Here is a 21,833-nt window from a genome sequence, read left to right on the forward strand (position 1 = left end):
TGAGCTTTGGTTCTCTGTAAGAGCAGTTAGGGCTTTTAATAGCTAAGCCATTTCTCCAAGTTGAAGAAGATTCATTTTTATTTTAAGTGTTTTTAATGTTTGTTTTTTTGTCTTTTTGCAGACAGGGTTTCTCTGCGCACCTCTGGCCATCTTGGAACTCTGTTGACCAGGCTGGTCTCGAAATCAGAGATCCGTCTGCCTCTGCCTCCCGTGTTTTGCCTGTATGGATATCTGAGTACCAAGGGTGTGCAGTGTTCCCAGTGGTCAAAGGGCATCAGATCTTCCTCTGGAACTGGAGTGACCAGAGGGTTGTTAGCCACAGTATGGGCTCTGGGAACTAACTGAACCTTTATCCTCACAAGAGTAACAGTGTTCTTAAACACCAAGCTATCGCTTAAGTCCCTGGGCAGTATTTTTAAATACTTGATTTATGTAGCAGTTAGTAGAATACTAGATAGCTATAAGTTTATAAATTACAAGATTCTGGGTATCACTGGTTTCTTTCCAGGGAAAACATAATAAAATTACGGCAGTCTTAGCCTTGTAATCAACTCTGAAGGGAGATTTCCTTTTGTCTCACGGCTTCAGGCAGTCCTCACTTAAACTGGTTCCTTTTGTGCCTAGTGAAGCAGCCCACAGCAGCAGAGAACTCATGTCTGAGGAAGTTGCTCAACTCATGGTGGCTTGGAAGCAAACATGGAGGAAGGGGTTGCGAATCCCAAAGGACTGCCTGACAGAAAAATCTTGGTGACTTCAGTTGAATCCTCTTGGGGAAAAAATGTGTTTGCTTTTTCCCAGTAGGGCAACACCTGTTGTAGGGACACTAGCCTTCTGGAACGTGTGGCTCTGGCAGGCCTTGCCCTTCTCCCTCATTCCCTGTACCTTGCTAAAAACCTTTAGATTACATTCCTGAAGCTAGCCTCCAAGGTCTATTCCCTTATTTGGCCACTTCCTCCTGAGACTAACTACCAAGGTCCAGCTATCAAAGTATTGAAGTCCAGAAATAAAAAGCCCCCTTTGGCTCACCTAATTAACATGCCCAATTAAAATTAACACCTCGTCCTAACATAGGGTTTCCCCCTTTACCTTTATAAACTACCATTTGTCTATGCGCCAAATCCGTCTCCGCTCTATCTAGAGGCAGTCTTTTGTCCCTCTGGGACAAATACCCCTCCACCCTTTCCCGTGTCCCCTACTCTCTTGTCCCCCATCTCCTTTATCATCGCGCCCTAGCCCATTCTAACCCAGATCTCCCACTTTCCTCATCTTAAAAATGACACCTGCAAGGTCATTTGCTGCTGTTTCCTGCCTGAGTCAGAAAGGAGCCACTTTTAACTTTTCCTTCCCGCTAAATAAAGGAGTCCCCTTCACCTAGATCGTCCCCTTCTGTGGGTAATTTGGGGTCAGACACTTCCCAGAAGAATCAAGGCCCACCCAAACCAGTATTGGGCACGAGGGTTGTGAGGGCCCGAGAAGGCGTCATTAGTGTTATTCCACTTTTTGCCCAGGAATCCTTGTGGACTCTCCCGGCGGCCAGCGTCCGGGGTCTGATAGTGACAGGGACGAGTCGGGGGCTCTTTTCCAACATCTGTCGCCCTCCTTTCTAATGTAAGATGGACCTCAATCGGCAGGGAGGGCCGTGCGACCTCAGTTTGGTCTTGAAAAAAAACAAGCAAATAAGTAACCAAGAGCTCGCCCAGAAATCCTGAAGTCCTCCTACCAGAGGCCCCGAGTCTCGGCCGTTCATCCGGGAACCTCCCCCCGGAGCCGCCCTCCCGTGCACTTCCGCCGCCGGAAGTGACGGGAGCGCCAGCCTGGGGGCAGTCGAGTGTGGCCCCGGAAAGGCTGGCGCTGCTCAGCCAGGAGCGTCTCGGTGACGGGACAGTCGCTAGACCCGCCTCTCCACCTGGGTGAGTCCCCCGGAACCGCTGTCGCGTCGCCGTGGGAGCGGTCGCTTGTTTGGTCTGCGGCGGACGCGCAGGAGGCGCTGCGTTCGGGCTGACGGCTGTTCCCGGAGCCTGGGCGCGCGGAGGGCCGAGCTCGCGGCCCTGTTTTCTCGTCAGCTCGGGTTCGTCGCCGAGTCCGGAGAACCGGAGTGGCCCCGTGCTGGCGAACCTAGCGGCCGGGCCCCGGTGGCAGCTAGGTTGGTGTGGCCTACTTCGTCCTCTGGGAACCGAACCTTCACCTAAAAGGGAAGTGGATGGAGGGCGGCTCTGGGCGAGGCCTGTGGACGGGCCGGGAGCGTCACGGGGGGCGGTGGAAGGTGGACGGAACCGTGTGCGCGTCCTTGGGTCTGAAGGACACCAGGCACGCCGCAAGCCTTCCTCGTGCGGCTTCCCGGCGGTCCCACCAGCCTGCCCTGAGGGTCCGTCTCCAAAGTGGGTTGTGTCATTAGCCGTCAGGCCCGTTGAGTAATGCAGAACCGGTTACCACAGAATTCCTAAGGGGCCTGCTTTTGAGAAAAACAATGAGTAATCTTAACTGGCGTGTTTCTCCGGGTCTGAACTTGAGCCTCCAAATACTTAGAACGCCCTATGGAGAGATGTACGCGATTGTACTGGTTGATTCTTTCTTTTTTTTTAATTTTAGAGGCTAGCTTGTTTTGTTTTTGAGACAGCCTTGAATCTAGCCTTAAACTCCTGAATAGGAACTCCTGCTTACATCTTCCAAGTTCTGGGATTACAGGCCCAGCCATATGTAATACACACACACATACATTTTAATACCACAGATTTGGAATTTCCAGTAGAGTCAGAATAGTGCGGAATTCTTAGACTGTACAGTTTGAGTTTTGAAACTGAATAATACCGGTTTTTGTTTTCGTGTGTGTGTGTGTATGGAAGGGTGTTAGGGATTGAAGTCAGGACCTTGTCCACACTAGGAAATACTCATACCTTGAGCTGTATGTATTTTCAGCTCCCGTTTTTTCTTTTTTCTATTTATTTTGGTAACTTTGTTTTTGAGACAGGGTTTCTCTTTAGCTTCGGAGCCAGTTCTGGAACTCTCTCTGTAGACCAGGCTGGCCTCGAATTTACAGAGATCAGCTTGCCTCATGTCCCGAGTGCTGGGATTAAAGGCATGCACCACCTCCGCTGGGCTATTATTTTGGTAACCTTTTTGCACCCAAATTACCATGCACTTTTAATTAATTAATTGCATTTAGAGGAACTTAGCTCTGTGGACAGTGACACCTGGAATTGAGTACTTCTGTTCATTTATTTGTTTTTTTGAGATGGTTTTTCTGTGTAGCTCCGACTGTCCTGGAACTTGCCCTGTAGACCAGGCTGACCTTAAAATTTATTTTTTGCTAATTTTTCTTAAATATCTATCCATATATATTAAGTAATTTCTCCTATTCTCACCCTGCAGTGATGGTCATTATCCTCCTGAACAGGGATGGAGGAAATATCCCATGAAGCAGCAGGATCACCAAGGGTCCAGTTTCAGTCTTTGGAGAGCCAGTCTGAATGTCTTTCCCCAGAGCTTCAGTTTCTGCAGGACACGGAGATGGAGCAGGGATTCCCTGGGGGTAAGGCGGAGACAACACTTATTTCCAGGAGAATGGGAGTATTAAGGGATTCTTAGGCCTGGTGAGAGGTCAAGGGCTGGAGTCAAAAGATGGCCCTGAGAGGAAGAACTGGAAGGGAGGGACAGAAGGGATTCCTTCCTGGTTTGGGCACTTCTGTCCTGCCCTGGCTGTTTATCCTTTAGAAAATGTGCACCTGTCACCATAACCCTAATAATTTTTTAAGATAGGCTGCTTTTGCCACATCTCACTAGCCTTACCTGGTTTTCACTTCCTCATAGACTCAGAAAGAACCTTTTCCTCCCTATGTTCCCTTCACTTTGTGTCTTCTTTGCTGATGATTTATTCTGTTGCAACTGCAGTTTGTGAATTATCTAATTTTGGTCAAGAAAGCAACCATTTAATTTGATTGAGCACAGTGTCTGTTTAAATGCACAAATGTTACATATTAACTGTACATTCATGTACATTTATTAGATAGGTAGGTTTGGCAGTCTTTTCCCCCACCCCCAAGGTTTGCTACATAGTCCTAGCTGGCCTAGTACTGTCCAGCCCATGATTTGGATGAATTTTGTCTCAGTCTCCCAACTGCTAGAATTGTAGGCATTCATTACTAGTACTTAGCTGCTGATTCTGTTATGTAAAAACTGTATCTTACCAATGCTAGTGCCTGAAATAACTTGTGTGTTAGCAGCCGTTAAGTGGAGGGTGCTGTTGGGGCATTGTTGGAGCATGTAAAGGATTATGAAGAAACATGTTCCTTGTTCCTGAAAGTTTCATACAGTGATTGCAGAGAACAGTGCCCAGTAACAAAAAAAAGAAGGCATATGGAGTTTATAGTAAATGGTATCTGGGAAAATATCAAAAGTTTGCTAAAAAGTCTGACCCTGAATAAATCACTTCAAGTCCTTCAACTTTTTTGTTGTTTTGAGATAGGGTCTCTACATAGCTGGGCTGTCCTGGAACTCACTATGTAGACCAGTTTGGCCTTGAACTCGCAGAAATTCTGTTGCTTCTGCCTCCTGAGTCCGGGGATTACTGGCTTGTGCCACCACACCTGGTCCCCTTCAACTCTTGAGACAGTCTTATTATGTAGTGCAGGTTAGCATTGAACTTTGCTTTGCTTTGATGACTTTGAACTTCTGATTCTTCTACATCCACTTTCTAGTTGCTAAGATTACAGTTGTGTGCTACCATACCCAATATATGGTGCTGGGCATTAAACCCAGAGCATCATACATGCCAAGCAAGTACTACACCAGTTGAGCTAGGTCCTCAGCATTCTTTTTGCTGCTGTTTCTGTGGTTTCTTTTTTGTTGTTGTTTTGTTTTGTTTTGTTTCGTTTTGTTGTTTTTTGAGGCCATATTTTTCACTTGTAGACCAGGTTTGCCAGGAAATGTTATCTGTCTTTATTCTTTGCTTTGCTCATCAAACGACAGGTGTAATGCTTACCCTTTTGGGAGGATGTCCTGAGGATAAAGTGAGAACCCTAATAAAATGCATATCACAATCTTAAACATATGTAAGTGAGAACAGCTACCAAGGAGGAGTGGACTTACCTAAAACCTGGTAAACGTTTATTGACTGTATTGGAATGATGATGTGAAGGAGGATGCCACACATGCTTTGGGCAGGAGAAGTATCTTCTGAAAAGGGAGTCCAGTGAAAAGGCTGCTCTCACTCTTGGCTCCTTTCTCCTCCCTCAGCTCCACCTGTTCCCCAGGTGCCTGCTCTTCCCCATGAGGGAAGCCCAGGAGACCAGGCAGCTGCGCTCCTGACAGCCAGGTACCAGGTGAGCTGAGGGACCCTCTGTTTTTCCTCAGGGTTTCTTGTTGCTGATTGAGTGTGGCCTCTCTTTTGTTCCATTTGTTAAACTTGCCTGGAATCTTTTCAGAAGCAGTTTGGGAACAGATCCTCTTCAGAGACCTGGATTTGACACAAACAAGTTTTCTATCTCCCCACCACCACCTTTGTTCACAATACTGTGATGGGCACTTACGGGATTTATTCTCTAGGTTCTAGTCTGTTCTCTCTCAATAGCCACTAGATGCCCTCTGTGTCATGTTCATCATTCTCTGGCCATGGTGCTATAATGGTAGCCCGTTCCTGAAAGCAGCCAGAATTATTATTTCAGGAGTTTGTGACATTCGAGGATGTGGCTGTGCATCTTACTCGAGAGGAATGGGGATGCCTGGACCCTGTTCAGAGGGAGCTCTACAGAGAAGTGATGTTAGAGAATTATGGAAACGTGGTTTCTCTGGGTAAGGACCCTCCTGTTGCTCAATATTTGAATTTCTTCCTTGTTTCTGAGTAGGTGTGAGGTCTTCGAGGTGGTCCGTAGAGTATGTTCAAGTTTCAGGTTTCAGCCCTCCATTTTTAAGGTCCTCTCCTCTGGGAGGGTTAATTTAGGGTTCCTTTTGGTTATCAGGAGGAGACCTTTCTACTCCTTATCCCCAGTTCATGTTTCTTGCTTTTGTAGGACATCTGTTTCCTGTTAGCAAAGAGAAACTTGGTTGAGTTTTGGCTACGTTTTTTTTTTTTTTTTTAAGTGAGAGTCTTAAGGATCTTCCCAACCCCTTAGACTCTGTTCTGATTCCTTTGTGCCCTGAGTTTTCCCAATAAAGAAACACACATTTAACAGAAAAGCTAAAATCTCTCTTGTTGAGTAGTCTCTCACTTTTTAAGATCTTCAAACTCATCTCCAAATAGACAGGTTTGAGAGACTTCATTTAAAGTTGTGACTCACTGTGGGTAGTACTACATATTATAGTGCATTACTAGGTGGTAATCCCAAGCAACCATACCCCATGCAGCAGAAGGCCCGAGACATCCCATACTAGGCAGGCTAAATTCTTAAATCATTATTTTTTTTTTGAGGCTTCCTGGGATTAGGCATTTTATAGTGATGTTGAGAAATACCTGTGAGGGGGGGCAGGGGAGGGGACAGGATTGTTGGCAAACTCCTTGATGTGAGCTTTGCTTCCCCCCTTTATTTTGACCTGTCTTTGATCTTGCATCCACTCTTGTGCATTTATGTCTATAGTTAAAACTTTCTCCACCAATTTTTTTTTTGGTAGCACTTAGGGTTTTTTGTTTGTTTTTTTTTTGTTTTGTTTTGTTGTTGTTGTTTAACCTTCTTGATTTCATGTTGGATCTAAGAAGTTTTCTTACCTGTGGGGAGGCAGTTTGCTCATTGGGAAGGTTTTTCAGTGTGTTTTCCATTCCTGGCTCTTTGATCTTTATAGGCATACTTCTCCGTCTTCCCACCACCCGGATTCATTGTGTGAATTCCTGCCCAGCCCTGAGTCATACCCAGGCAAGTGCTTTCTCTGGAGAAACACTTGCAGTCCTAACGGCAGGAATCACCAAGAGATGGCCCAGGTATCGGCTTTCCATCGGTAGTACTCGTCCCTGCACGGAAACTCCTTTTCCAAGATTGTAAGATACTAAATTTGGTTGATGGAATAGATGTTCCTTGGGATGCCACCATTATGTAAAAGTTGCCGATCCCCAAATGACCTTTGGTGAATCTCTTACGTGGAAGCCTTCTTTAAAATCACATGCATTTGGAACTCAGTTCATTCATAAACCACACCAGCTACTTGTGTGAGAAGCCACAAAGCTAACCCTGTCGCTTCAGTTACCGTCATTTCCTGTTATTTTAGAGCAGGGAGCACATGTTATGTGCTCATCTACTAGTGAATATAGCCTGTCCACTGTTTAACCTCACTTTCTTGTGACCCCCAAACTTTCCTCATGTTTGGTATAATTTTCTCCTTCCTTTAAAGTTCTGTCTTCTTGTCCCTGATTTTTTGTGGTACGATACCAAGTGATGTATTTATATTACCTTTTCTAATTAAGTGTTCTTAACTCTGTCCTTGATGGAGGGGAAGGGGGGGGCACAAAAATTAAATAGTTTAGGGCATCAAAATTGATGTATATTTTAAAGCTTTGTAAATTGTAAAATGATTATATATAATTGTAAACTACTGTTAATTTTACTAATACAGAATTTCCAACAATTAACTTGTGTACTTTTTGTAGTAAAGAAATTTTGTAGTAGTTTAGCATAAGCCTTATTATAGTATAATATACTACCAGGTGGAACTTTATTTCATTTTATCTTGTCCTACATACCTGCATACCCACAGACTACAAGAAACCCTCCTGTCCTACCCAGCTTGTTAGTGTGATCAAGCCAGCATATTCTTGTTGTTTGTTTCTGTTTTTCGAGACTGGGTTTCTCTGTGTAACAGCCCTCACTGTCCTGGAGCTCGCTCAGTAGACCAGGTTGGCCTTGAACTCACAGAGGTTGCATGATTCTGCCTATGGAGCACTGGGATTAAAGACGCATGCCACCACTGCTCATCCAAGCCTGCATATTCTTAGCAACCATTTTTAACATTCTTGGGAATTTTATTTTTGCAGGTCACCATACTCCATTTGGAATCTAAGGTTATATATGCTTACTAATTTTACTTAGTGTTTGGGATTATAACATAAGAACTTTATACTTCAGTCTATGCTTAGGCTCCCTTTCCGGTGTATGATTTTTCCGTGGCTGTATTTTTATTTGTCACAGGCACCAGGTTAGTCTCTTTGTTAAGTCTTTGCACTAGACAGCAGCAAATAAATAAATGGCTGAGTTTAAAAAAAAATGTTGACGTCTTGGAAGCAACAGTGATTTGCACAAAGTGTTTGCTACTGTCATGTCTATTTTCTCTTTATACTACATGCAGTGGATGTGTGTATCTCATTTAATCCTTGCTGTAACTCAACAGTGAGTAGAGGATGTTACTCTTTAAAAAGGCCTTTTTAGCCGGGTGGTGGTGATGCACACCTTTAATCCCAGCACTTGGGAGGCAGAGGCAGGCGGGGGGGGGGGGGGGCTTTTTTAAAGCCTCTAATCTCAGTACTGGGGAGGTAGATGCAGGCAGATCTTGAGTTCGAGGCTTGTCTGGACTACAGAGTGAAATCTAGGACAACTAGGGCTACGTGGAAACCTTGTCTCAAGGGAAACAAAAATCTTTAAAAAGTTTCATTCATTTGCTAATTTTGTGGGGTGGGGTGTCGCACCCTGCATTTTTGTGCATTTTGTGTGTCAAGGTCAGAGGCCAGCTTTCCATTTGGTTCTATCCTTGTGCTGTGTGGGTTCTGGGGGTCGAACTTAGATCAAGCACCTTTACTAAGCAATCTCACTGTCTATGCAAGATAGTATTAATTACTCCTGAGAAAACTGAGGCTCTGAGAAATTAGGCTTGGGACCTGGTTCTTTCCCTGAGGCACATGCTGTCTTAGTTTTTTGTATGCTTGGCACAATAGGTCAATCACATATTGTATTGGCGTAAATGAATGCAGACAGAAATTGTAATAATATATACAGCTTTAATTGGGAAATAGACTTACAGAACCAGAGGTTCCAGCGGAGAACAGGCGGGAGCACACCCGCAATCTTTATAAGTAAAAAATATCCTCGGGGAACCCCGCCTCCTGCAAGCAAGATGATTGGCTGAGTCTTTCCTACACACATATGACATTAAAATTCTGGGATTTTTTTTTTGTTTGTTTGTTTTGGTTTTGTTTTTGTTTTAAGTCAGGCATCCTGGAACTCTGTATAGACCAGTCTGTTCAGGGTGAAAAGAGATCTGTCTCCTGAGTGCTGGGATTGAAGGCAAGGGCTGAGCCAGGTATTGTACACAGATTTAATCTCAGCACTTGGGAAGTAGAGGCAGATAGATATATCTCTATAAGGCCAGCCAAAGCTACACAGTGAGACCTTGTCTCTAAAACAAAACAAAAAACAGGTGTGCTCCACCACCATGCCTGGCCCTCATGTTACATTTTTACACTATAACTATTATTTTGCCATGATAGGGATGTAAACCCCAAGCCATATGTGTAGAGGCAACTGCTATTGTAGTTTAGCAGTACTTTCGTCTGACATGAAAGATCCCATTTAAGAGTCTAAAAGGGATTGACTGCTTAAACCCCCAGCTGGGATTCAGAAACAGTGCATGCTGTTCATGCATCTGTTCTGATCTTATTCTCACCTGGTCTCCCAAGGTTCGTATATTTTCCAAGCTAAATGTCCTTTAAAGTTTTTCTTTTTTTTTTTCAGATTAATTCATTTTATTTTATGTGTGTTTTGCTTATTTGTATGTGTACCACGTTCATGCTTGTGCCTGTGGAAGTCAGAAGAGGGCATTGAATCCTCTGAAATTGAAGTTATGTATAGCTGTGAACCCCGATGAGCACTGGAAATTAAATCGAGGTCCTTTCCAAGAGTAACAAGGTTTTTTTTAACATCTAAGGCATCTCTGCAGTCCCCAAATGTTCCTTTTTACAAAATTGGGTAGCTGTTATGGTGACATTTGGGTGCAAAGTTGGCACCCTATAAGCTGTTTTTCAAAAGAAGTTCAGGCATGTGAGAGGCAGAGGCAAGTGAATCTCTGAGGTCAGCCTGGTCTACAGAGAGAGTTTGAGGATGGCCAAGGCTACACAGAGAAACTGTCTTGAAAAAACAAACACAAAAAGAAATGTAAGATACAAGATTCATGTTTCTGGCTATCCAGGAGCATTATTAGTGGTGATAATGCCTGAGACCAATTTTAAAAAATGATTTATTGGGCTGGAGAGATGGCTCAGCCATTAAAGGCTAGGCTCACAACCAAAAATACAAGAGTTGGGTCCCCAGCACCCATAGCTGTCTCTCTAGCCACTAAAATAATAATAATAATAAAATAAAAAAGATTTTTTTTTTTTTTTTTGGTTTTTCGAGACAGGGTTTCTCTGTGGTTTTGGAGCCTGTCCTGTAGACCAGGCTGGTCTCGAACTCACAGAGATCCGCCTGCCTCTGCCTCCCGAGTGCTGGGATTAAAGGCGAGCGCCACCACCGCCCGGCAAAAAAGATTTATTTTTATTTTATGTTCATTGGTGTTTTACCTGTATGTATGTCTGTGGGGTGTTGGAGCCTCTGGAATTGGAGTTATACAGTTGAGTGGGTGCTGGGAATTGAACCCAAACCTGGGTTCTCTTGATGAGCAAGAAAAGGTAGGACTTTGAGTCCTTCCTCTATCCATATTGGAATGTTAGGGCCCTATCTTTTTTTTTTAATATTTATTTATTTATTTATTATGTATACAATATTCTGTCTGTGTGTATGTCTGCAGGTCAGAAGAGGGCACCAGACCTCATTCCAGATGGTTGTGAGCCACCAGGTGGTTGCTGGGAATTGAACTCAGGACCTTTGGAAGAGCAGGCAATGCTCTTAACCACTGAGCCATCTCTCCAGCCCTGTTTGTTTTTTTGTATTTTGAGAAAGTTTCTCTGTGTAGCTCTGGCTGTCCTTGAACTCACTCTGTAGACCAGGCTGGCCTAAAACTCAGAGATGCTCTTGCCTCTGCCTCCCAAGTGCTGGGATTAAAGATGTGCGTCACCACCGCCCAGCAGTGGGACCACTCTTAGGTTGGTAACCAGCCACTGCTGCCATGAGCTCCTGAAAGCAACAACTTTTGTTTCATACGCTGTTCCCACTACGTAAACCCCTTCTCTGATGAGTTATGGAGGGGGTGATCCAGATGTTCTCTTTTGGGCTGAGCAGTTGACAGTCACTTGTTCTCAACTTTTTGACTAGTTAGATTCTCCATTAACTGTCACCTACTCCATATAGCAGCTTCTCTGACCATAGCCGAAAGCAGCACTAATTTGTCAGTGTAAGCATATTTAGAAGACAGGTTAACACCATGTCTATATAGCAGACCAGAAGTAGGGCCTATAATCTCTCCAGCTGTGAGTTTTTGGCTAGGTTTTATACCCAGGCATACATTTTTTTCCTTTAGAATAGGCCTCAAATCCAATGAGGAAGTGCTAGGTTATCTCCATAATGGTTATGATGTTATTGTGTCAGTGGGCACAGCTTGCCTAGCAGGGAGGTATGGTAGCTTGACAGGTTCACAGGTAAGAACATTGGTTTTACTCCCCAGTATCCTGCATAGCACCTCTGGCACTATGAAAACTGGCCAGCAAAGATAGAAGTTTCCAACTTGATTTATGTTCTGAAGTTAAGATATGTGTGGTCTTTTCAGTAATAGAGCCATACTTAGTTCTGGAAGGCAACCAGGCCAAGAGCAATAGCAATATCCTGTATACTTCGGGGAGGGGGAGCTCTGAAGCCACTCCAATCAACAACTTCGGCAGATATTTCACACTTATCATTGGTACTTCATTTAATTTACCTATGGTTTGGGGAGGCAATATCATCTACCCATGCAACATAACCTCCCTTAACCTGGCTGGCTGGGAACTTACTGTAAACAAGCTGGTTTCAAACTCACAGAGATCTCCTTACTCTGCCTCCCCAGTGTTGGGATTAGGCCCCCCCCCACCCTTTTAAATTAGCTTACAATAGGTTTCTATATGGCCTTTACATATATCATCATCATCTCCCCCATCTCCTTATCCCACCCCACCTAGCCTCCATTCATGTTTAACCCTTTTCACTCCAGTATTTCCTTCCGATTTTCTGTGTTCTGTGTTTTCCACTATTCTCTTTCCTTTAACACTCCCCTTACCCCCAGGTCCATTTTAACTTCCTCATTTGTCCAGACACTACCAAGTTAAATACAGAAATCTGGAAATTGCAACCTTCTGGACCTGGGTGACCTCATTCAGTATAACATTTTCAGCTTCATTTTTCTACAAATTTTATTTTTCTTTTTAAAGGCTTACTTTAATTGTGTGCACATGTGCCCTTAGAGTCCATAGGGGTCATCCAGTTCTCTGGAGCTGGATTTACAGGCTGTTGTAAGCAGCTTGACATAGGTGCTGGGAATCACACTCGGGTCCTCTGTAAATGGAATACACTCTGTTTAACTGCTGAGCCATGTCTCAGCTTCTTCATTTTTCTTCATAGCTGAATAAAATTGTATTGTGTATATGCATCACATTGTCATTATCAGTTCCTCAGGTGATGGGCAAGTCAGCTCATCCCTTTTTTTTTGTTTTTTTGAGACAGGATTTTTCTGTTCAACAGCCCTTACTGGTTTTTGCTAAATTTGTTTATTACTGATTTGCTGCTATACTTTAACTTGCTATGTAGCACGTGTTTGGATTACATTTTGAGGATACAATTTGGTACTTGTAGACCAGGTCTAATACCAACATTGTGACTAGGCCACAGGAATACTAATGATAACTTCTGTGAAGACAGGTACACACACCCATGCATGAGTTCCCTGAATTGTATTTGAATGAAAGTTGCTGCTTCCAAGTTACAAACTCTCCCATTAGCATACCCTTTACCAGAGTACAAGTCTGAACTCCCTAGAGGACCTTCGTTCTCCAGGTCTTCCTGACCAATGTCTTCTCAGAACTTATCTTCTGTACTAATCATTACTAAAAAGAAAAGAGGGCAGTAGCATCTAAGGATAAATTGCCATATTCCATTTCCTTCTCTGTGAGCAGGATTTCCAGTTTCCAAGCCTGATGGGATCTCCCAGCGGGAACAAGATCTACAGGTCTTTGATCTGGAAACTAAGAATAGAGAAGTCATAAAAGATAACTATTCAGGTGAGTAAGGCAGAACCTGTCACATGAATCAGTGGAGACCTAGAGTTCAGGTGTTGAGCCAAGTTCTGACTGAGCTCATATTCAACTCACATTCATTCACAACTCTCTGTGAAGAGAGCCTGCCTGTGATTACAGTTAGTAATTCTTTATACAAGTGTGCTAGGTCCCAGTTCAAGTTATAGGACATTTTAACCCATTTTTATATTTGTTCCTTTGAAATTTCTTACTGCCTGTTGTTTTACTTTGCTACAATAGCCTGTTTGTATCACCCTTTGATCCATTTCTGTCCCACCTTGCTCCTGCTGTTCTTGCCCTTAAATCTGCTGTTGGAATTTTGTGATTGGTTTTTGAAGTAAATAAAATTTGCTTATCTTTGAGGATACTACATTATTTAGTTTCCTCATTTTATTTATTTATTTTTGTAAGCACAGGGTACAGATTACATTTGCATTTTCTATTTATATATTGTATTAGATGGAGAGACCAGAGAAGAAAACAAGCTGTTGGTCCCTAAGCGGAAAATTTCAGAAGAAGTACATTCATACAAAGTGAGAATAGGAAAATTCAAACAGAATATTACCCAAGTTCCTGAGACCAGAGAGGTGTATAAGTCTGAGGACAGATTAGAAAGGCTCCAGGAAATTCTAAGGAAATTTCTCTTTCTGGAGAGAGAGTTTAGACAAATAACAATCAGCAAGAAAAACTTCACCAATGAGAAGAACAGTGAACCTGAAAAAAGCTTCAGTCTAGACTCGACACTTGATACAGATCAGAGAGTTCTTAGAATACAGACCATTGATGACAATAAGTATGACATGAACTTCAACCAGAACCCAGCTGTTGGTGAACAAGAACCCATAAATCTAACACAGAGTAGTGACTATAAAGAAAGCTTAATGGATCTGTCCCACCTTAATAAATGGGAGAACATGCCTACCACTGACAGATCCTATAAATGTGATACATGTGGAAAAACCTTCCATCAGGCCTCAGCTCTTACTAGACATCAGAGAATTCACACAAGAGAGAAACCCTACAAATGTAAGGAATGTGAGAAATCTTTCAGTCAGAGTTCAAGTCTTAGTCGACATAAAAGAATACACACTAGAGAGAAATCCTACAAATGTGAAGCGTCTGATAAATCCTGTGATGCCCCTGAGAAGTCATGTGGCCAGAGCTCAGATGTGCTTCAGCATAAGAAGGTTCAGGCCAAAGCCAAGTCTTACAAGTGTGGCAGCTGTGAGAGAGTCTTCAGCCGAAGTGTGCATCTTACTCAGCATCAGAGAACTCACAAGGACATGGCCTGTAAATGTACCGTGTGTGGTAGTGACTTCTGCCACACCTCATATCTCGTTGAACATCAGAGGGTGCATCATCCAGAGAAGCCCTACGAGTATGATGAATGTGGGCTGGCCTATGTGAAACAGCAAGGAGCCCGTTTCCGAGAAAAGCCCTACACGTGTACTGAATGTGGGAAAGACTTCAGATTGAACTCCCATCTTATTCAGCATCAAAGAATTCACATGGGAGAGAAACTGCATGAATGTAATGAGTGTGGAAAAGCTTTCAGCCAAACCTCATGCCTTATTCAGCATCACAAAATGCACAGGAAAGAGAAATCTTACGATTACAACGATTATGAAGAAACTTTCAGTCACAACTCCGATCTTTCTCTGCAGCAAGAAGTTCACATTAGAGAGAGAGTCTTTGATTGTGATGCATGGGACGAGAACTTCAGTCAGAGAGCACACCTTGTCCAGCATGAAAGGGTCCATACCAAAGAGAAACCTTATGAATGCAATGAACTTGGGGAGACATTTAGTCAAGTTCAGGCCTCATTCAGTATGTGAGAAAGACTGTAGTAGTCACATATGTACTGAATGTGGTAATGTCTTCAGTCATATTCTGGCCCTTGGACAGCATCAGAATTCATACCAGAGAGAAACCCGCTGAATGTGATGAATATTAGGAAGTATTTTGATGTTAAACTCTTCATTGACTCCTGTAAGTCAGTGCTAGAATATATAGGACATGGTACATTGTTCAGCTTATTTTCATACCTTAGTCCCAGTTGGGGATTTGTATTGGAGTAGAGTTCCACTGTCAAATGTGAAAAAGCCATCTGTCATCTACCTTGTTGGTTCAGTGTCACATTTGTGCCATGTAGAAAGTTGTGAAGACAGGTGTGTATGTGAGGAAACTCAGTCATGCCCCAGTGCTTGCTCACATAGAAGAATCAATACCCAAGTCTGTGAGCAGGGGTTCATCTGTCATCATAATATACCAGGTGAGAATCAAGATGATAAAAATGGTAAGATCAGAACGTCTGCACCAGTTGAGACTGATAGAATGCAAACGGTGAAACTTACCACTCTGTTTTAGGCCTTATCCAGTATCAAAGTATTGGAGAGAAAATGGTTACTTCTGTGTGTAATTATTCCTATTTAGTTCCAGTGTTTTCAGTGTAGAATAACTAAATCCAGAAGATATTTGGTGAACGTGTTTTCTCACAGCATCCTTTAATAAGTATTCTAAGTAGGTACGCGTATTTTATTTATAGAACTCATTTTAAGTGAGTTTAATTTGGCCTATACACATTAAAACATGTTTTTCCTTAAAATTGATTCATATTCACAGTTTGCCAAGGATGCTGTTTTTGTACCAATGTTGACATGCTTCTGACAGTAGCTCTGTGAGCTTTCTCTGTTCTTGGCTTGAGTGCCAAGGAGTTGAGTCTCCACAGGAGACTTGGGCCTTTCTTTTCTGAGGACCCTACATGCTATTATTTCTATAGCCATACCCTTGGCTTCCTGTTGATTTCTGCATTCTCATAGGACTCTTTAAATGATGTCCTGGTTGTAAGCTTATCTCTAGCTGACACTGTTCTTCTGTGGGATCTTCTCTTCTGTGGTGAAGCTTCCTTTAGAGTTGTATTTCCATATTAGCCATCCACCTTTGGAGGATTCAGTCTTCCTGAGTTTGTGGCAGGCACCCAAACACTTACAAGTAATGCCCAAGTTTTTAGCTGCCTTGTTTGCATCCACAGCCCTCTAGAAGAAATGCCAAGGACATCAGGGAGCTAGTAAGACTTCCTGGTGGCCTAGCTACTTTCATTCAGTGCCTACTTTGCATGTATGTGTATGTTAAAAACCTTTTTATACGCCTATATTGAAGGCCAATAAAATGCTCAGGTCTGCTTTTGATAGGGAAACAAAGAACACACTAATCAGAGAAATTGGTAAGGAAAAACAGCCTTCTAATAAAGATGTTGGCTGTTCTTACTGATGTATCTAGACAGTATTTCAAGAGAGTGGCAGGTCCGTTTCTGGTAAAATAGTGACCATTAGGATTGCTTCTTTATCTGTCTCCCCTCCACGCCCTTCATCAAGCCAGGATAGCATTTTGAAGCTTAGGGCTTTGTGCACAGTTGTTTGTGCATTGCCATACTTTGTGTTGAGATGCAGTTGTACTTTATTGCCCAGGCTGGTCTTGAATTCCTGGGTTCATGCAATCTTCCTGCCTCCCAAGTAGCTGGGATTATAGGCATGCGCTCCTGTGCCTGGATTTTATTTTTGTATTTCAATAGAATCTACAGGCCATATAAAAGATCATGGCTGTTTTGATTTATAGATGTGATCACAGGTATTGAGTTCAGGGTCCCTGCCCTATACTACATAGAGTTCATGATTCTTTACATGATGTCAAGACATTTTTTTTCACCTTAAAATTCATAACATTTTATGAATAAGAAAAGTATTATTTAAAATTCTAGTTGTCAATCAAGCAGTTGAGGCTTTTATAGTTCAGATGTTGTAATGTTCCCTAGGATCCTCAACCAGTATATAAGATAAATTGCACTCTGTAAACCTTGTGGCTAACCTCTAGGATAGTCCTACCACTGTATTTTACTTCTTTGCCATCAGCAAGTGTAGTGTTTCATCAGGGCAAGAAAATCAACATATATCAAATTGATCTAGATATAAAAGCAAATAAAAAAATGCATGTTTTTTTGGTCCCTATCAAACTTGTATACTCTTACTTATAGAGACCAATAGTCACCTGTGGTGACTGAGGTAGAGGATTGATTCATCCTTAAGTAACAGAATCTGTAAAAATCACATGTACGCATTTGGGTTAGGAACGTGCTTTTGTACTTCTACTTGAATAAAGGTGTGTTCAATGCTCTTAGACTCTTGTTTTGAACCAAGCCTGGAGGCCCCAGCTGAAAGCACTGAGCAACGTGGAATTCCTCACCTTCTTGCCTGCAGCAAGCTCCTCTGTGAGACTCATAAGAAGTGAGTCTCCATAGAGGCCAGAAGAGGACATCAGATCTCCTGAAATTGGAGTTATAATTTTGGGCTGCCACATGGGTGCTGAGAATCAAAATCCTGTTCTCTGTAAGAGCAGCCAAGTGTTCTTAACCACAGAGCCAGTTCTCTAGCACCTGGAGTTAATGTTGATCCAGTTGGAATGATTAAGGACATAAAATAAAAACAAACGATTTGGGGGGCTGGAGAGATGGCTCAGAGGTTAAGAGCGTTGCTGGCTCTTCCAAAGGTCCTTAAGTTCAATTCCCAGCAACCACATGGTGGATCACAACCATCTGTAATGAGATCTGGTGCCCTCTTCTGGCGTATAAGCACACATGCAGGAAGAACACTATACATAATAAATACATATTAAAAAAATAAACGATTTGTGATTTCAGTAGAGCTCTGAATGTTGTAGTAGGTAAAACAAATTTAAAAAGAATGCAAAAGTAGTTCTTGAAGTTTCAGCTTGTCTGTTCCAGTAGATATTTGGTAAAATGACAGTGTGAGTTTCTATTAAGTCTTTGGTCAGGGCTGGAGAGATGGCTCAGAGGTTAGACCTCTGCTCTTTCAGACGTCCTGAGTTCAATTCCCAGCAACCATATGAATAAATCTTAAAAAAAAAAAAAGTCTTTGGTCCTAGCGGAGGGAGAGAAGTCTGTTAGCTGGACACTTCTTTTTATTTATTGCATGCATACACCTATGTAGACATCAAGCTTGATTTTCACAGTTCAGCGAGAGAGCTGGGTTAAAGATTTACCAAGGCATCAAGAGGCTGAAGATCCTATTAGGGTCTTGCAGCAAGTTACTGTCTGAGGGCGTGACATGGCTGACTCCCAGACCACGAGTTTTTTGTTTTTTGTTGTTTTTTTTTTTAGTTTTTCGAGACTGTTTCTCTGTAGCTTTGGAGCTTGACCTGGCACTAACTCTTGTAGACCAGGCTGCTCTCGAACTCACAGAGATCCGCCTGTCTCTGCCTCCCGAGTGCTGGGATTAAAGGCGTGCGCCACCAAAGCCCGGCTCAGGTTTTTTTTTTTAAGCTTTTCCTATGGCATCCAGTATTGTTAGCTCCAGCTGATCCAAAGGCTCCCAGAGCTGATGTCAGAAGAGAGTATCTTAAGTATTTTTTTTTAAGAAAATAATTTTTGACACAGTGGGTTACCACCCCCCCTCGTTTCCTACTTTCAGCCCAGACATCCCTGCCCTATCAGTTTTTCTTGTTCATTTCTCAGCTTTTCAGATTTGATCTTAGCCAAAACTAGCTGATGGACCTAGAACTCTTGACCTGGAGCAAAATAGGTAAGCAAGCTTCATTTCTATGTATATGAAAGACTTGTAGAGCACCATGGAAGAGTGTGTTAAACAAAAGGGGCAAGATGTCCAAAGCTTAGAAATGAATTTGTTAGTGTTTTATCGCTAAAGAGACACCATAACCAAGGCAACTAATTTAGAGAAGGAAGCCTTTAATTGGAGGCTTGCTTATGGTTTCAGAAGGTGAGTCCATGATTATCATGGTAGGAATTGTGGTTGTAGGATGGCCTGGCATGGTGTTTGAGCAGTAGCTGAGAGCTCACATCCAGATCTATGTGGGAGGCAGAGGAATTGAACTAACTTGACTTTCATGGGCTATTGAAATCTCAAAGCTCACCCCCTAGTGAGACACTTGCAAAACTGCCTCACTTCCTCTTCGTTCCTAAACAGTCTACCAACTAGCGACCAGACATTGAAATATATAACCCCTATGGTGCCATTCTCATTCAAACCACAATGAAAATGATCTCTTTTTTAAAGAGAAGGTCCTGGGGAGGCTGGAAAAACGCCTCAGTGGTTAGAGTACCTGAGTGTTCTGGAGGTCCTGAGTTCAGTTCCCAGCAACTACATGGTAACTCACAGCTATTTGTAATGGGATTCAGTTCCTTGATGTGCATGAAGACAGCATTCATACACATAAAATACATGAGTAAGTCTTTAAACAAAAAACCCAAGGTCTCACTGTCCTGGCTGACCTGGAATTTTGCTGTACCTACTCTTCCTGTCTCTCAAGTATTGGGGTTTAAGACAGAATGCTTTGTGTATGTGCTATGAGTATTGCTTGTGTGATGTCTGTGCATCATGTGCATGCAGTGCTTGTGGAGGCCAGAAGAGGGTGTTGAAGCCCTTGGAACTGGAGAGAATCAATTGTGAACTGCTATGTGGGTGTTAAGAATTGAACTTCCAACCTACCCCCTGGACCCAGCAATACCACTCTTGGGAATATACCCAAGAGAGGCCCTATCATACAACAAAAGTATATGCTCTACTATGTTCATAGCAGCATTGTTTGTAATAGCCAGAACCTGGAAACAACCTAGATGCCCTTCAATGGAAGAATGGATGAAGAAAGTATGGAATGTATACATATTAGAGTACTACTCAGCAGTGAAAAACAAGGACTTCTTAAATTTTGCATACAAATGGATGGAAATAGAAAACACTATCCTGAGTGAGGTAAGCCAGACCCAAAAAGAGGAACATGGGATGTACTCACTCATATTTGGTTTCTAGCCATAAACAAAGGACATTGAGCCTATAATTAGTGATCCTAGTGAAGCTAAATAAGGAGAACCCAAAGGAAAACATATAGGCATCCTTCTGAATATTAACCTTCATCAGGCGATGAAGGGAGACAGAGACAGAGACCCACTTTGGAGCACTGGACAGAAATCTCAAGGTCCAGATCAGGAGCAGAAGGAGAGAGTACGGGCATGGAACTCAGGACCGTGAGGGGTGCACCCACACACTGAGACAATGGGGATGTTCTATCGGGAACTCACCAAGGCCAGCTGGCCTGGGTCTGAAAAAACCTGGGATAGAACCGGACTCGCTGAACATGGCGGACAATGAGGACTGAGAACTCAAGAACAACGGCAATGGGTTTTTGATCCTACTGCACATACTGGCTTTGTGGGAGACTAGGCAGTTTGGATGCTCACCTTGCTAGACCTGGATGGAGGTGGGTGGTCCTTGGACTTCCCACGGGGCAGGGAACCCTGATAGCTCTATGGGCTGACAAGGGAGGGGAACTTGATTGGGGGAGGGGGAGAGACATCTTTAATAAATAAACAGAAAAAAACAAAACAAAAATAAAAAGAATTGAACTTCCTCTGGGAAAGCCACAAGTGCCCTTATTTGCTAAACCATCTCTCCAGCCCTTGTTATCAACTTCTAACGTTTATTTTAAAATACAATTTTTATTCCTTGAGAATTTCATACATGTACACAGTGTTCTGACAACACGACCATTTTGTAAGACAGCAATAATAGATTCTTGGGCCTATGACCTCCCCTGCTGTGACCATGTTTATAGTTGTAGGTGTGAATTCATGTCAGGTAGCCTCAAATCCAGCCAGAACGTAGTGGCAGTAGGATATTTGAAGGTCCTGAGTAAGGGAATTCTATAAAGGGAGGAATTTTTTACTCTAGGAAATGGATGTGAGCAACTGAACACACCCAGTCTCCATATGGCATTGAATCTAGGCTTCATTAGGCAAATACTATGCCACTAAGCTACATTTTTAATCTGACCTGGGTTTATGGGAGTTAAAAGCATGCCCCAGATAGTCACTTCAGCAAAGCGTAATGACGTTCCCACACCTGAAACTGTAGCTCCATCCATCCATCTCACCTAGTTGCTCTGTGTATGACATTAGTGCTAGCCAATGTGGCCGTTAATCAAGTGAATTAATCCATGGGATAAAGTGAACTGGTTATTAATGCAGTGCTTTGGAAGTAGACATAGATGGGCTTTGTTCAACTCTATAAAGCGTCACTTGAGATTTTTATATGACTTGCCTACGCAATAAAGGCATAGTGAAAGATAAATGTAAAGGGTACTGGCCGCATAGCAAGAGCTCGAAAATTCATGGGGCCAGTAAGATGGATTGGCCGGTAAGGATGCTTGCTGCCAAGTCTGATGACCCTGGTTCCATCCATGGACTCCAGATTCCTGCTGTGCATAGGCACGTTGAAAGTTCAATTTCCAAAAACATAGTTAAATTCTTAAAAATGCTGCTTGGGAGATGGCTCAGTGTATTAAGAGCACTTGTTCCTCTTTCATAGTAACTATATTCAGTTTCCAGCACTCAGATGTGCTCACAGCTGTAACTAGTTCCTGGGGATCTGACACCTGGCTTCCATGGGCACTGCAAATGTGTGCTGCACAGACATACATAGAGGCAAAACGCCATACGCATAAAAAGTGTATTAAATCTTTTCTGGCTGTCCAGCAACTCACTATGTAGACTGGGCTGACCTCGAAATCACAAAGATCTACCTGATTCTGCTGGAATTAAAGGTAGGTGCCACCGTGTATGCCAGGACCTGAATTCAAGTCCCAGCAGCCATGTCAAGTGGCCTACACCTTAAAGCTAATTCTAGCTCTGGGGGTTCTA

At 42.9% G+C, this 21,833-nt stretch overlaps 1 protein-coding gene across 7 annotated transcripts; it reads left to right on the forward strand.

The window, feature by feature from the left end:
* The first annotated feature begins 1,805 nt into the window (after positions 1-1,805).
* Positions 1,806-17,281, forward strand: Znf655 (zinc finger protein 655). Of its 7 annotated transcripts, XM_075973060.1 has the most exons (6): positions 1,922-2,143; positions 3,370-3,529; positions 5,233-5,318; positions 5,661-5,787; positions 12,989-13,093; positions 13,568-17,276. In XM_075973060.1, the coding sequence occupies exons 2-6, from the start codon at positions 3,397-3,399 to the stop codon at positions 14,941-14,943; spliced, it is 1,827 nt and encodes a 608-aa protein (XP_075829175.1). In that variant the 5' UTR covers positions 1,922-2,143; positions 3,370-3,396; the 3' UTR covers positions 14,944-17,276. The 7 variants fall into 7 exon arrangements, with proteins under 7 accessions (XP_075829165.1, XP_075829121.1, XP_075829130.1 ...); XM_075973032.1 differs by lacking the exons at positions 12,989-13,093; positions 13,568-17,276 and adding an exon at positions 6,772-8,175 and having other exon boundaries at positions 1,858-2,143; XM_075973006.1 differs by lacking the exons at positions 5,233-5,318; positions 5,661-5,787 and having other exon boundaries at positions 1,813-2,143; positions 13,568-17,281.
* The last annotated feature ends 4,552 nt before the right edge of the window (positions 17,282-21,833 follow it).

This window comes from Microtus pennsylvanicus, chromosome 1, assembly GCF_037038515.1.
Source record: "Microtus pennsylvanicus isolate mMicPen1 chromosome 1, mMicPen1.hap1, whole genome shotgun sequence".
Lineage (NCBI taxonomy): Eukaryota > Metazoa > Chordata > Mammalia > Rodentia > Cricetidae > Microtus > Microtus pennsylvanicus.